The 16,473-nt window shown below is 48.0% G+C and overlaps 1 protein-coding gene across 2 annotated transcripts in view; it reads left to right on the top strand.

The window, feature by feature from the left end:
* DPYD (dihydropyrimidine dehydrogenase) overlaps nucleotides 1–16,473 on the top strand; it is a 725,075-nt gene that overhangs the window by 433,195 nt on the left and 275,407 nt on the right. For both annotated transcript variants that reach the window (XM_075002998.1, XM_075002997.1), the window contains exon 13: nucleotides 163–378. In XM_075002998.1, the coding sequence (XP_074859099.1) occupies nucleotides 163–378 (216 nt within the window). The remainder of the gene's footprint in view (nucleotides 1–162; nucleotides 379–16,473) is intronic.

Here is a 16,473-nt window from a genome sequence, read left to right as displayed (position 1 = left end):
GTGACTTTTTGCTTATCACCAGCTGAATGTTTTAGTTAGTTTTCATTCCAGCAAGCATAAAATATTAGAATATTTTAAGTGTATGAGTGATTTTTCCATTAACAGGAAATTATATAACGTTTGGATGACAAAGCCTACATATTTTGTATATTTGTTTTACAGTCTTTATATGGTGCTGCAGTTCCTGTAACTCCAGAATTACCTCTCTTCTATACACCTATTGATTTGGTGGACATCAGTGTAGAAGTGGCTGGACTGAAGTTTCCAAATCCCTTTGGTCTTGCTAGTGCAACTCCTACTACTAGTTCTCCAATGATTCGAAGAGCATTTGAAGCAGGATGGGGATTTGCTCTGACCAAAACATTCTCCCTTGATAAGGTAAGGAAATGTTTTTAGGCATATTTAAGACTTAGTAATTTTATGGTGTGTTTTAGTCATGCCCGAAGCTCTTAGGATTCTGTTAATGGTCTACCTTCTTCTCCAAGTCTACTGTTGCCAGTGCTTTTTGTATGTGTGTGTGTGTGCTAGTACGTGCCGGTACGGCATGCTGGCACTTTTTTATGTGGGAAAAGGAGCCCCACTGGCAACCCAGCTGCAGAAACCCCATATGAAAGGTGATGGGTTTCCAGCAACCTCATTATGAGGAGCTGGCTTGGGCACAGCCAGCAGCCTCAGCTGCAGGAACCCTGGCTGGGGGGCAGAAGCGCCAGCTCCATGGCCCGGAACCAGCTGGGGCATGGAGTCCCACCAGCACCTCGAGCTATGGAAACCCTGGCCAAGGGATGGGGAGTGCCTAGGGGGCAGTGCTGCAGTGGGGAGCTGAATGGGGCACAGAGCGCTGGCTCTTCATTTTTTTTTTTTTTTTCTAAAAAGGCACCGACTACTACTATTCATAGTTATTTGTTTCTGGTAGTGACCATTTAGTGCTAGGTGCAGTAAAAAGCAAATAAAGCACAGCCTCCATTCCAAAGCATTTCCAGTCTAAGGCTTCATATATACTGTGAGATAAATTAGAATTTATTTATACCAATTTTCTAATTGTGGAATTTATAAGTTTGATTTTGACCAGCCTCACTTCACACCTTGCTTCCCACAAACTCAAGTCATTGCTGCCACACACACATCAGCTAACATTGACTGTTGCAGTAGTGCATTGTGGGAAGCTATCCCACAGTTTCCTCATCCCCATAGCATTCTGGGTATGCTCGCTGGTTTTGACATCATCTTCCCCCATTGCATTTTCATCATTCCCCTCCCGATCCCTGAAAATATGTTAATCCATTGGAAATAATGCAGAAGACACTCAAAATTACAAGAAAGAATTTTTGGCTTCCCCAGACGTTACGTTGCCAACATGGGTGCAGTGACTGTATTCTCAATTGGCCATACACCCCCCTCCCATGATCACAGAAAAAAGAATTGTTGGTTTTTCCCCGGCGGCAGCAAGCCCAGGTATGGGCCAAGGCGGGGCATGGGGTGTCTCTGGATGATCAGTTGAAGTATTCTCCCCCATTAGCAGCGAGCCTCTTAGCTGCTGGAGGACACTTTTCCCCATCAGCAGCAGCGAGACCCTTAGCCGCTGGGGAAGACATCACCATGGTGGCAGCAAAGCCCCCAGTATCTTAATGGCGACGTCTACACGTGTATGCTACATCGAAATAGCTTATTTCAATGTCGCAACATCGAAATAAGCTATTTCGATGAATAACGTCTACACATCCTCCAGGGCTGGTGCCGTTGACGTTCAACATCGACGTTGGGTAGCACCACATCGAAGTAGGCGCTGCGAGGGAACGTCTACACGCCACAGTAGCACACATCGAAATAAGGGTGCCAGGCACAGCTGCAGACAGGGTCACAGGGCGGACTAGCGCTTCCGGGGCAACAGCTAGCCGCTCCCTTAAAGGGCCCCTCCCAGACACACTCAGCCTGCACAGCACACGGTCTGAGGAGCCATAGGCACACAGACCCCGGGCGACGCAGGCATGGACCCCCAGCAGCAGCAGCAGCAGCAGCAGCCGCCAGAGGTCCACCCAGCCCTCCCGGCAGGAGCAGGGCTCGCCCTGATCCATGCCATGCGGGAGGCAGCTGAGCACCTCCTTGCTACACCGGAGGAGGAGCTGCCCCCAGGGCAGCAGGGTTCAACCCCCAACCCTGCAGCACCCTGCCTCCCGCCGCCCGCCTCACACGCCACCGGCTGTGGAGCTACCCCACGAACACTGACTCGTGGGAGCGGCTGGTGCTCGGAGAGTGGGACGACGACCGCTGGCTCAGGAACTTTCGGATGAGCCGGCAGACATTTCTGGAGCTATGCCAGTGGCTCACCCCTGCACTGAGGCACCAGGACACCTTCATGCGGCGTGCCCTCAGTGTGGAGAAACGGGTCGGCATCGCTGTCTGAAAGCTGGCCACTCCAGACAGCTACCAATCCATGGGCCAGCAGTTTGGTGTTGGCAAGGCCACCATCGGGGCTGTCCTCATGGAGGTAAGAGGACCCATGGGGGGAGGAAGAGGCAGCCCTGGCACGGGAGGGGAGGGGAGGAGAGGGGGGCCCTGGCAGAGGAGGAGAGGGTAGGGGAGGGGAGCCCTGGCAGGGGAGGGCCACACACACCCTGCACACCCCTCACTGGTGCTCTCCCATGTGCTTCCCCTGCAGGTGGTCCGCGCCATCAATGCCTTGCTCCTCCACAGGCTCGTGAGGCTTGGGGACCCAGATGCTGCCATCACGGGCTTTGCCACCCTGGGCTTCCCCAGTTGCTTCGGGGCTCTGGATGGGACCCACATCCCCATCCGTGCCCCGGAGCACGGTGGAGGACGCAACCTAAACCAGAAGGGCTACCACTCAGTAGTCCTCCAGGCCTTGGTGGACAGCTGGGGCTGCTTCCTGGACATATATGTGGGCTGGCCTGGCAGCACCTATGACGCCCGGGTATTCCGGAACTCGGGCCTGTGCCGCTGGCTGGAGGCGGGGACCTTCATCCCCCAGCAGCAGATCCCTGTGGGGGACACCACCATGCCCCTCTGCATCATCGCAGATGCAGCATACCCCCTCCGGCCCTGGTTCATGCACCCTTACACGGGCCACCTGTCAGCCAGCCAGGAGCGCTTCAACATGCGCCTGAACCACGCGCGCCAGGTGGTGGAACACACATTTGGCCACTTCAAGGGGTGCTGGAGGTGTCTCCACACCCGCCTTCATGCGGGCCCCACCAACATCCCCCAGATTGTGGGTGCGTGCAGCGCCCTCCACAACCTCGTCGAGAGTGAGGGAGAGGCCTTCTTTCAGGGCTGGGCTGTGGAGGCCGGCAGGGCCGATGTGCAGCCACCCGCTGCCCTCAGTCGCCAGGTGGACCCTGAAGGGACCTGGGTCCGGGAGGCCCTGCGGGCCCAGTTCGACGAGGCCGCAGGGTGAATGCTGGCAGGCCCCCCACTGCACCCCCGCCTCCTCCGCAACACTCCCTGCCCCTATGCCCACACCACAGAGCACCCAAGAGCACACCCCCCCACTTTTCTTGTAACTAAAAACAGACATGTTTGTCGTGAAACCAGAATATATATCTTGAACTTTTCTTCTTATATTATAACTATGTACAGACAAAATAAATATTATATATATACGTATTATAAGATGAAAGGAAAAAAAGGGGAAGACAAGGAAGGGGAGAACTATTTACATGGGGGGGCAGGTATCATCATAACATAACAGAACAGGGGTCTAATACAAACTATTTACAAAACATAGGTGAGGGGGATATATACAAAGGGGGAGGGGGGGCCACGTCCTGGGCCCCACACACCCTAATGTCCAGCGCTGGGGGTGGGCGGCCGCGACCCGCGCCTCGGCCACAGCCCACGCCGGGGCTGGCTGGGGGCCAGGCGGACCGGGAGATAAGGCCGGTGGGTGTCAGCTGGCCCCAGGTCCCCCTCAGCGGATGGGCCCTTGGTGGCAGACGGCGGTGCGATGGCGTTTGGAGCAGCGGGTGGAAAAGCGGGTGGACCGGCGGGTGGAGCGGGCAGAGCGGCAGCCGGCACGGCATGGGGGGCCTGGTAGTCCGCTATGCGCTCAAAAGTGCGCATAAAGGCCCCCCATGCCTCCTGGCACCAGGCCAGCACCCACTCTTGGAGCTGGAGGCGCCGCTCCTCCACCCGCAGATGCTGCTCGGAGACCTCCAGCTGCCGACGAAGGATGGCCAGCAGCTGGGGGTATGTCGCTGTCCAGTGGTGGTGCTGGCTCCGCCATCGTCCCCGCCCTGGGGCCGTTCGCTGCTCCGCCGAGGGGCTGGCCTGGAGTGATGGCCTCGGTGGGCTCTCTGGGACCACTGACACCTCACCGGCGCTCTCCGGTCCTTCCGATGGTGCAGCTGTGGAACACAGGGGGGGAAGAAGAGTGGAGACAGCCGTTAGTGTGGGCCCCGAGCTGTGGCCCTTGTCCCCCCACCCCTCTGCTGTTGGTTCCCCATCCCCGTCCCTGGGAGATGCTGCTGCTGCTGCTGATGGGTGTCCTGCCCCTTCCCCCCGGGGAACCCAAGGTTCCACTCCCCCCAACCCCAGGGATGGGGCATGGCACTGTCGTGCTGGGGGGGCAGGGGCTGATGCACTCTTCTGAGGGACATGCCACTGCTGTCCTTGGGGCCATGGTCATCTGGGCATGGGGAGGGCCCTGGTCATATCTCTTACCCCCGCCCCTCAACCCCGAGTGTGCACCGGGGGTACATACCTGATGGTCCACTCCCACGGTCAGGGGACACCCGGTGGGCGGATGCCCTGCTTGAGCTCTGGGACGGGATGTGGATCCGGAGCTCTGCATCGCTGGAGGAGGACTCCCCCTCCTCCTCCTTCTCCGGTGCCCCAAGGGTAGGCTCCTGGGGGGGGCCCTGGGGTGCGGGGCTTACCTCCGGGGCGGACTCCGCCTCCGGGGCCTGCTGGGGCTCGTCAGCCGAGGTATCAAGAGTGGCTGGTGGGGAGGAGGTGTGCTGGGGGCCCAGGATGGCCCTGAGCTCCCTGTAAAAGGGGCAAGTGACAGGGGCGGCCCCAGATCGGCTGGCCACATCCCGGGCCCAGGCGTAACCCTGCCGCAGCTCCTTCACCTTACTCCTGACGTGGTCAGGAGTGTGGGCAGGATGACCCCGGGTGGCCGGGCCCTTGGCCAGCCGAGCGAACGCATCTGCGTTCCGCCTCTTGCTCCCCATTACCTGGAGCACCTCCTCCTTGCTCCAGAGCCCCAGCAGGTCCCGAAGCTCGGCCTCCGTACAGCAGGGGTCCCGCTGCCGCTTCCCAACCTGGCTGCTGGTCTGGGAGCCCTGGCTCCCCTTGGGGGTGGTGCCCTGGGGGCGCTTAGGGGGCTGGCGGGTGGCCATCGCAGCGCTGGGGGGTTCTTGTGGCTGCACAGGAGCTTGCAGGCTGGCCGCGTGGCTGTGCTGCCGCCTGCATGCTCTCTCAGCTTCCTGCACAGGAAGGCAGGGGGTGGGGACCTTTAAGGGGCCACTGCATGCAGCGACCATCAAGCTCAGGGGCTGGAGAGAGCGTCTCTCAACCCCTCAGCTGATGGCCGCCATGGCGGACCCCACTATTCGATGTTGCGGGACGCGCAACGGCTACACGTGCCCTAGTTTGACGTTGAACGTCGAAGTAGGGCGCTATTCCCATCTCCTGATGGGGATAGCGACTTCGACGTCTCGCTGCCTTACGTCGATGTCACCTTCGCAATAGCGCCCACCACGTGTAGCCGTGATGGGCGCTATTTCGAAGTTGGCGCAGCTACTTCGAAGTAGCCGGCACGTGTAGATGCAGCCAACCACCGGGAGAGACTTCCCCACAGTGGCAGCAAAGCCCTCTCTTTCCCGCACTACTGGCAGCATTGCCAGCACCGAACGGCAGGCACATCCTTTTATTGGGTTGGGTGGGGGGCTACTCATGTGATGTGCCTGAGCGCAAGAAAGACCCAGCCCATATGGCTCCTGTAGGGGAGGGAAGGGGCTCACACAAATGTAAACTGCTGAGAAGAAGTTTCTCAGTGTTTTATGCAAGCACTACCCCCAGCACAGCCTCGTTGACAGGTGGTACGGCGGGGCAGGGGCTGGTGCCAGGCAGCGCAGAAAAAATGGCAAGTATACAGACAGTTGTGAACTCCCTGCAGGGGCTATTTGAATGGGTAGATGCACACACCCCGCTATAGGCATAGAAAGAAAGAAGCCATTTCCCAGGATGTCATAAACTAACATGAGCCCACAGCTAAAGGCTTGATGCTCCCACTTGGAAAATCAGGATCTTTCTGTTACTGGACAGCAGCGTCCAGAGTGTAGCAGTGAGTGGGGCATTATGGGTTACATATGGGACACCTCTGGAGGCTAATAAATTCAGTTTTAAGATGTGGAGCTTCCGCACTGTCCTTTAATCAAACTTATGAATTTGAATTTGATGCTACACCCAACCATTTTATAATCTCAACATCAGTGCACCCAACATTGAGCGAGTGGTCTTTACAGTGAAGACAGTCATGTGGTAAAATCAAGCTAACTGAATTAAATTTGAATTTATCTTGTAGTGTAGATGCAGCCTAAGAGAGAAACAATGAACAGACAGACAAAGTCTAGCAGGAAAGGGTACTGAGAGCTTACTCAATCAAGGGGCAGGTTGCCTTCCTATTGATAAAACAATGGCTGGTAACAATATGTTTCTGTTTTGCTGATAACGCATATAGGCTGTCTCTATGTAACCTCCCCCATTTCCATTATTGGTCAGCTGTTTTCTTTAAAGGATCATGAGAAAAATGAATCTTCAGGCAGGATTTGAACTGAACAACTCACAAAGATCTTTCCAAATCTAAGGGCTATCAGTATGATGCCAAAGAAAAGACTATTATCAGAGAGGTAGCCGAGTTAGTCTGTATCTTCAAAAACAAGAAGTCCTGTGGCACCTTATAGACTAACAGATATTTTGGAACATAAGCTTTCATGGGCAAAATACCCATAAGTCTTAAGGTGCCACGGGACTTCTTGTTTTTAAAGAAATGACTGTGTGAGCAGCAAATTTATGTAGCTGTGTAGATGTTGGAATCAGGAGGGGAGTTTAGGAATGGAAGCAATGTAAGACAAAACAGAAAGGTAAGGAAGAGGAGGGCTTTACAAGGTCAAGAAGCTTGAATATGAAGCAATAGGAGAGCAGGAGCTGGTGTATGACAAAGTCAGAGTGATGGGCAAGGAACATGATGATAATGGCCGTATTTTGTACAAACTGATAGTTAGGCTCTGAGGAGGAGGTTGCTACAATCAAGATGGAAAACTGAAGGAGCCAGAACCATGAATGAAAAAAATATTTTGGAGAAAGAAGCAACAAGTTTTGGACATGACTTGACTGGGGAGGGAGGTGGAGAGAAGAGGGAGGAGTCAAAGATAAGCCCCAAGTTACACATGTGATTACTGTGGAGTATGGATATGGTGTTGAAAAACAACAGAGAATGGGCTGGCCTTCTGATGAGCTGGGGGTGAAAGTTAAAGAGGTCAGCTTTAGTCTTGTTAAATTTCCTGTGGCCATGAGGAAATGTCAGTGAGACAGCTGAGGCACAGAGTTGGATGGATGGGGGCATACCAAGAGGAAAGGGGCAAATTTGTGAGGCCTATCTATAAAGAGATGATAGTCAAAGTAGTGTGAGTGAATGAGATTATCCAGAGAGAGAGTGAAGTGAGAAGAGAAAGGGACCAATGAGAGAGTTGTACAATGCTACTGTCCAAAATGTGTGTGGCCAAAATTTGATCTCAGACATACAACTAGCATGAAGTAACTCCACGGATGTTATTGCTGCCCTGGATTTGCACCAAATGAATGAAAATCCAGACCTGGCTCATGGAGCACAACACAAGTAGAAATGTTTCTCCTTGAAATATTTCAAGGGAAGAGATCTAATTGAAGCATATCCTGCCATCAGTGTTAGCACAGAATTTCCACATAATTTCAGTTTATTCAGTGTTTAAATTGTTGGCAGAATACAACCAATACTGAGAATTGTTTAGTAAACAGCTATGCCTACATCCCTCTTACTTTGCACTGTGGTTACATAACATTTCATTAGTTAAGCAGGGGTGTGAGCTAAGTTTCTGTGGAGGCACACACATTACAGGAAGTTGTGTTGGTCTTTCACTACAGGGCGTTATTGTCAGAGTTATTACTGAACCAGTGACTTATCATGAGGCTCCATTGCACTGCTACATGAGGTGAGGCTTTTGGTTGATGTCTTTCAGATCAGATGTTCAGAAAACTCAAGCTTCTGAAAGTAGTCATTAAAGATCCCATGGTATTATTTTAATATAAGAGAAAAAGATGTTGAGGGGAGTGCCCTGGGCTCATTCAAACTTGAATGACTGAAATCTGCCTAGGTAAAATTCCCTGCAAGTGTTAGCTGGCATTAGTATTACTCATTCATGTTCTAAGCTCTGGAGTAGCATTGCTGTGTTCTGTAAAAGAATTGTCTTGTCAACCCAAGAGCTGGAAGAAGTGATTTTTATAGCATTATATTGTCTACAATAAGATATTTGCCAGAGGTTTTGAGCCTTAATGTATATGATATGGTCTGAGATATAGGGATGTTAGGTACAAACAAAAGCAAAGTAGGAAATAGGAAGAAGGGTTCTTTCAAAATCAGGGGGTTTTTTTCCTAAAGGAATCCAATCTACATGGCTGTTTCTGTTTTCAGAAAAGCCTCTTCTAGAAACGTTATCACATGAGATTATGCAAACATGAGATTTATAAATCAGTGCTTCATTTGCATTTTCGATCTCCCTCATTTGCATTCCTCCTCCAAAAGGGGAATGCAGTGTAGATGTAGTCCTTATGTAAACATCAAAATGTTAATACTATTAAAACTACTGAAATATTTCAAATAAGAAGACAAGTTCAGTGAGGTGCAACGGTTCTTATTGCAACAATAAGCATTACACAGAGACTACCCAAAGTCTCTTTAATGCTGGAACAAATAACCAGATAGTAGTCTGGAGCAACATAGGTCAGTATAGTGTACAGTTGTCTTTGATCTGTTTAGTTAGCTTCTGATTACACTGATATAAATCCTGTACAATGCTCAGAAGGGAGCCGGAGACTTGGTCTGTAGAACAAGTAGAAGTGGAAGTTATGTGTGGGCATAAGTAAAACTGCGTGTGAGCCCTCTGCATGGAGTGGCAGACTCAGAGGTTTGGCTGGTGGCATGCCTGAGAAGTTATGGGCTTAAGCAGCACATTGTTAATGGTGATCTTGCGTACATCTCTTGCCAGTGTGCCTGAATAGCTTGATGACTGCCCAGCAATACAGTGTTGTGTTAGATTGAGCCATCTACCGTGCCCCATCATGCTCATCTTTGCCTGGCATTTACATGCAATACTCTGCACCTGCCCTGTGCATGGTGTTCATTTTTGTATGCTGTAAAGGTATGTCAAAACAGGAATAAAGACCGGTGGCACAGCCATAGCTGGTTCTGCTTAACAGATTCAGACCTGTGAGGCTTAAGGTCTGAGGTATTGCATTTAGGCATTTAAATTTGGGCCTGGGGCCCAGGCAGGCCCACTAACAGAGAGGGGCAGTTTCCCCTGGGCCTATTTGAAATGCTGCAGAGTTTTGTGTGACCCCCTCCAAGCATGGTGGGGGGCCCCAGGGCTGACTGCCCTAAACTCTGTCCCTTCTGCCCTTGGCAGTGCCCCTTCCAGGGCCCCTCAGTCCTTGCCTCCAGGCCCACAGAAGCTGTTGGCACCACTGAGCCCTGGCTTTGGAACCCCTCTGTCTTAGAGAGTCCCATAGCTTGGTGCCCTGCCAAAGTATGAACTTTACATGGCAATTTTACAGTCCTGCAGCCAGAGCCCCATGATCCTAAGTTAGCTGGCCCAGGCCAGCTGTGGGTGTTTCACTCTCGTGTGGATGCAAGCACAAAACCAAGCATAAAATATCTTGAGGGAGATTGATACCCTCACTTCTGCACCACCTTTAGTGATGGTGGACCAGAGAGAAGCAGCTGTTGGCCAAGCACGTAGCTTTGAAGGCAGAGCCCCAGCAGCAGCAGCACAGAAGTAAGAACAGCAAAATTACATCACGCTCCCCACGTACTTTTGCACTGCTTGCTGCCTTCAGAGCCGGAGAGCCCAGATGACTGAGGTCCCAGCTCTACAAGCAGCAGTGCAGAAGTAACGTGGCAATAGCATACCATACTATCCTTGTATTTTTGCAGCTGAAGGCAGCACCTCTACTTATAGAGCTGGGCTCCCAACCAGCAGCTACCACTCTCCAACTGTCCAGCTCTGAAGGCAGCCACCACCTGTGCAGAAGTAAGGATCCTACCCCGCCCTACCCCCCCACACAGTGATCTTGCAATCTCCAACAACTCCTCCCTGCATCAGGACACCTACAATTACAACACTGTGAATTTTCAAATTTAAACACCTGAAATCATGACATTTACAATTTTGTAAAATCCTGTCACCATGAAATTGACAAAAATGGACCATGAATTCGGTAGGACCTTACGTACAGGATTCAGTCCTATGTACTTCGTGGGGAGTTTTCTTACGCAACACTGCATTATAGCTGTAATGCACAGAAGATCTAATGTAAGTTGTATCTGAAAGTCTCTCAGAGCATTTATGTGCTTAAATACGTGATGTGGTAAATATTTTAGAAGGTACATGTTATTAGGGTGTAATACAGGTGTTAACTATAAACTATTGGATTCTGTGATATATGCGTTGATTTTATGTTTACAGAATCAAAATACAGTATATTTATGACTATTTGTCCTAATGAGCAACAAATATCTCTGAGTTTTTTGAACAAACACAGCGATCACTAATTCTAAAGCAGATTCTCATTGAGCAAACAATACAGAGCAAACATGCCCCACTGAATGCAGTCTTTTCCTTCTTCTTGCTTTCATACCAACTTCCTTTCCTCCCTGAGGGATAGCTCAAATACTATGTTTGTCTTATTCAGAGCTTCTTTGCTGTAAAGATACTGTGTATACATCCTCTTGGCAAAAAGTTAGTAGATAAAAGGTGGAGGGGAGGATAAGATAGAACAACTGAAATAAAGAAATAAGTTACTGGTAAACCTGTTCACAGTACACTTTTCTATATTTGTATGCCAGTCATTGCTGCTTTCAGAACCATTTCTGAAAAAGCAGAAAGCTACGTGAAATGAGAGAAGTCTCTTAGCTTAATTAAAAATGGCAATATCTAGTGATAATTCTTGCAAGGATATATCAGCCATTTCTTTTTCTGTCTGGATACTGTGTAAGACAGAAATAGAATTTTTCTTGAATCAAAGTATGCAGCTGGAAAGTTTACAGAAGACTGTTCGTTAATTTGGTTTTACAATTGAAAACTAGAGACATCCACTGTTCTTTGTTAGATTTAATTTTTAAGTATATCTGTAATTTTTTAATTGATAGATTTAATTGTGGTGGTGGTTTCGTCACTGTATAAATAAAGGAGCGAGAGAAAAAATCAGGAGTGGAATGACAGAATGTTTGCTTTGATTTTTAGACACTTCTTCACTTGTAAAAATTTAATTCTGATTAATCAGAGACATCTGTCTTTACTCTGTTGTGACATGCATTGATTTGTGATGCTGTCGCTTTCAATAACCTAGAAGCAGTTGCCTTTATTAGGAGTACCAGCAGGAATAAACGTGAGACTAACTTCATTGTAAATAGCCAGAATTTTTTCTTTGTTTGCTGCAGCTTACATTCCCAGTTTTAAAAACATACTAGTCATTAGAAGTAAGTTAAAATTTCAACTAAACCACTATATTGCAACAATATTTTTAGACCTTAGTTTATATTTATACAAAACATAGTAATAGTTTCTATAAAATATTTTTATAAACCATATCTAACTGAAATTTATTGTAGGCTTGCATTAATTTACTCAGAAATACTACATTTCTGCATGCTGTTGTTACACTGAGTCATGCTTCAGCTAGTTGAGTATATACACATTTATACTCCATGTACCTCTCTTTATAATTATAGGTGGTAAATTTTCAGTACAGTGACACATTGTTTTTCTATAGCATTAGTATTTCACTAATGTGAACCTGGTTTTTTTATTCTATATATGAGATATTACAACACAATAATTTAGATTAAAATAGTTATATGGATGGTGCCAAGCCAGAAAACTATTTAAGATGTATTAAAATGCAAAACCTTGACATTTGAAATTCTGATGTTCTTAATACGACAAAGGTTATTCTGTGGAGTTTTGCTATAATATGAAATATTAATATTTCACAATACAGTTTTGATGAAGTACAATTTGCCTAGCTTGCATATGATAAAGAAATTAAATGCTTACCAAGGGAGTTCAGTGAGAATTAGAGCCCTGCCTGAACATCTGCTTGAAATTTTATTATCCTGTCCTACTGACAGCATCACTCCCTCGTTGTTTTTCTAGATTGACAGCTGAATATTGCATTGATTTCTACAGCAAATATGTTTAGGTGAACTATGTTTCCTTTTTAGGAATTTAGAACATGCTTTTGTTTTTCATCCTATAATTTTTTTATATGCTCTTGACATTTGTAGATGCCAGATTGAGGTCTAGTACGCTGTAGCGAAGATAGACCATTGACTTGCTGCAAAATGCCAGTTGATATCTCAGTAAACAGAAATATTACTATTCTTTATTGTGTGGCCTGTATGGGCTTTCTTTGGGGAGACAAATGATCAGATTGTTAATGTCAAATATAAAAAAGATGGCTTGGCTTTCTACTAAATAACATCAAAGACAACTTTTATTAACTACATTCTTGAGCAAAATGTGAACATTTTACGGGATTTCTTAGCACACACAAGCTGTGTCTACACGTGCACGCTACTTCGAAGTAGCGGCACTAACATCGAAATAGCGCCCGTCGCGGCTACACGCGTCGGGCCCTATTTCGAAGTTAACTTCGACGTTAGGCGGCGAGACGTCGAAGTCGCTAACCTCATGAGGGGATCGGAATAGCGCCCTACTTCAACGTTCAACGTCGAAGTAGGGACCGTGTAGACGATCCGTGTCCCGCAACGTCGAAATTGTGGGGTCCTCAATGGCAGCCATCAGCTGGGGGGTTGAGAGACGCTGTCTCTCCAGCCCGTGCGGGGCTCTATGGTCACCGTGTGCAGCAGCCCTTAGCCCAGGGCTTCTGGCTGCTGCTGCTGCAGCTGGGGATCCATGCTGCATGCACAGGGTCTGCAACTCGTTGTTGGCTCTGTGTATCTTGTGCTGTTTAGTGCAAGTGTGTCTGGGAGGGGCCCTTTAAGGGAGTGGCTTGCTGTTGAGTCCGCCCTGTGACCCTGTCTGCAGCTGTGCCTGGCACCCTTATTTCGATGTGTGCTACTGTGGCGTGTAGACGTTCCCTCGCAGCGCCTATTTCGATGTGGTGCTGCGCAACGTCGATGTTGAACATTGACGTTGCCAGCCCTGGAGGACGTGTAGACGTTATTCATCGAAATAGCCTATTTCGATGTCGTCACATTGAAATAGGCTACTTCGATGTAGGCTTCACGTGTAGACGTAGCCACAGTTTGCCTGTGACTTGAATTATTTATTGTTCTACAAATGCTCAAATGATTCTGAAAATATAAACTGTGAATTTGAATTTGAAAAGAGCTGCAATAAGGAACGTTGCATTCTGTGGCTGATGTTGGGGTTTAGATATTTAAAGTACAACAAAGATTAACAGATGAAGTAAAAAATACAGTGTCTAAAATATTCTGCTTAACCTGTGTATTTAAATGAAGACATTTTACTCCGTTACAAAGAGAAGGCATTCATCCTATAAATCTGAGTAGAAGGCAAGAGTAAATATATTTTGCATAATCTTTCAGGAGCTCATTTCCCTTGTACAATCAGTTTAAGGGCCAAATTCTTAGCTCTGCCAGGGTGTAGTCCATCCCATGGAGAGTTCTCACAGTGGTATAGAGGCTTGCTTTTTAAGCATATTAGAAGCTGTTCTCAATTCCGATAGCTTTAAGTGCCCCAAAAATCATGTGTCAGCTAAGCAATGCCTAAGTGTTCTGTATTTGGGTCAGTGCCATGCCCTCTCTCCGCGCCTCTTGCTGGGGCATGGCATAAAGGCCTGCTCTGCCACCTCTAGACCCACTGAGACTCCATCACACTGGAATGTAAAAGGATGTAGCCTGTGTCTTGCACAGCTGCAGCAGCACAATAAAACTAGAAGGACCTAAAAAGCCCACTTAGGAGGGGAGGGGTGGGGGTAAAGGGGACAGCTGTGCAGGTGCCCAGCATTGCAGAGGGACCCAGAGCTGTGGCCACCATCAATGCTACTTCAGCTACAGTGGTGGCCAGGGCTGCAGACCCCTTCGAAGTGCTGCAGCAGTGCTGCTCCACCTCTCCACATGGCTGTGGAGAGCCCAGTGCTAGGTCTGGGAAGCGCTAAGGGCTCACTGCCTTTGGCCTCACCCCTTCTCTGTCCATGGTCCCAACCCTTCTGGGGTGCAGAGCCAGGCCCCACTCCAACTTTGCCCAAGGGCGCACAGTATTTGTCAGCCTTCCTGGGCCCAGGTAATCTATCTTTGCTGATATTTAGTGTATTGGGTATTATAAAGGAGGGGCACCTGGTATAACTCCACTGAAGTCTTCCTTCCTGAGCAGGTGTAAATATTGAGCCTACTCATAAGCACATCAAAATGGTTGTACTGGCTCAGACCAAAGGTCCATCTAGCCCAGCGTTCCGTCTTTCAAGAGTGGCCAATGTCGGGTGCCCCAGAGGGAATGAACAGAACAGGTAATTATCAAGTGAATCCCTCCCCTGTCACCCATTTTCAGCTTCTGACTACTTGAAGTCAATGGATTTAGAATGGGGATGAGTATAGTCCCATGTTGTGAATGGATAATTATTATCATTAATAATTCAGATCATATGTCCAGCCATTTTGAACCAATTAGGGTGGAGGCGTATATCTGTAAAAAAGCAAAATTCAGAAACCTTTTAAAGAAAAGAAAAATCCCTGTCTTTGGAATGGGTTTCTCATGGTGGCACTTATTGTTATAAGATTGCAAATAGCCATTTCCTGATGACTTTGAAATATCTTCCATCTGCTGGACAAATTCTGCCACTCCCTCTTCTTTTTGTCTGCAATGGGATACACACCAAACACAGAGAGGTCCCATAGGAAGATGTACAACTCCCTGACAACTCTGTAACAGAACACAAAGTGAGATGGAGTCTGTCAGAGTTATGGGCAGTGACTCTGCATACCTCATAGTTCCACAAGGCCAGATTCCTACAGAGTGGGATGCCAGGCTGCATGTCTTACTCCTCTTTCTTGCCCCACTGAACCTGAAGTAGCAGCCTAAGCCTGGGTGCTGGCTGCTGTAAATTGGGACTGAAGAGTCAGTCTTTCGACCCAGCCTGTTTTGGGCACATTTTTTTTCTCCCAGGTTGTGATCCAGTAAGCCCCAATGCCTGGCATGAAGATGATCTCCTCAAGGCTGGGAGCAAAGATGGCTGTCAGTGGCAAGCTGCATATATTTAAAAGTAGTGAACAGTTTCTGAATTATTTAGTTTTGAGTACTGATTTTTACGTTATTCATTTTCTTGCATTTAATCAACGATTAAGATGACTGGGCCAAATTCAACCAAGTTTTATTCATTCCTACAAAGTCTAACCTTACCCCTTAAACTTTAATCTTGAACAATTTTGGCAGCTTATAAATCATACTGTGTTCTAAACAGCAGAGGTCATGGACTTGGATTAGACTGATTCTGCTCACACACTGGTACAAATCTAATGAAATCTATAGATTTTGTAAAATCTGTGGATTCTGTAAAGCCATTGTTATGATCCTGTAGTATAGAATGTTATGCTAAATGCTTCATCAATGCACGGGTTCAACAGCCACCGCAGCCACCCAGGTGGGGTGGGAGGGAGGCCCAGTGCTCTGGAAAGAGCGGGGCCAACGATGGAAGGGGCGGTGCTTAAGGCAGTCAGCCTTCCCCCCCTACCCCCTTAGAGCCGTGTGTGGAGTGGCAGCACAGCATTCCACAGTATTTCAAAGGATTTCAAAAGGGCCTGTGGGCAACTGCCTGTTTTCCCGCCCCCTCCCCACATTGGCAGGACTACACCGAGCCCATTCCTGCCCTACACCTACACTGAATACTCCCAATACTGAATATTAAGTGTTTCACATGAGTAAAAGTGGTGCAGTCTGGCCTTACATATATATGATATACCCAAAATGGAAACTGTTCAAGATATACTTTAATAATTGTCAGTGACATTAGAAGCATTACGTTAATCTTTAGAAGTGGAGAAATCTTTATTAAAAGTCCCGAGGCATTTCCTAACAACTTCAATTATTACGAATCATCTCACGCTAAGCAAGCTGTTTATTCTTGGATTATTTTTTATATAAAATAACTGATTCTTCCTAAAATATATGCTAAGTTATTTCTAACAGGGCTCCAGTGAGTCTAATTTATAGAAGTACA

The sequence above is a fragment of the Carettochelys insculpta genome, chromosome 9 (assembly GCF_033958435.1).
Source record: "Carettochelys insculpta isolate YL-2023 chromosome 9, ASM3395843v1, whole genome shotgun sequence".
NCBI lineage: Eukaryota > Metazoa > Chordata > Testudines > Carettochelyidae > Carettochelys > Carettochelys insculpta.
Note: the sequence above shows the minus strand (reverse complement) of the source record. Positions and strands in the feature narration are given on the sequence as shown.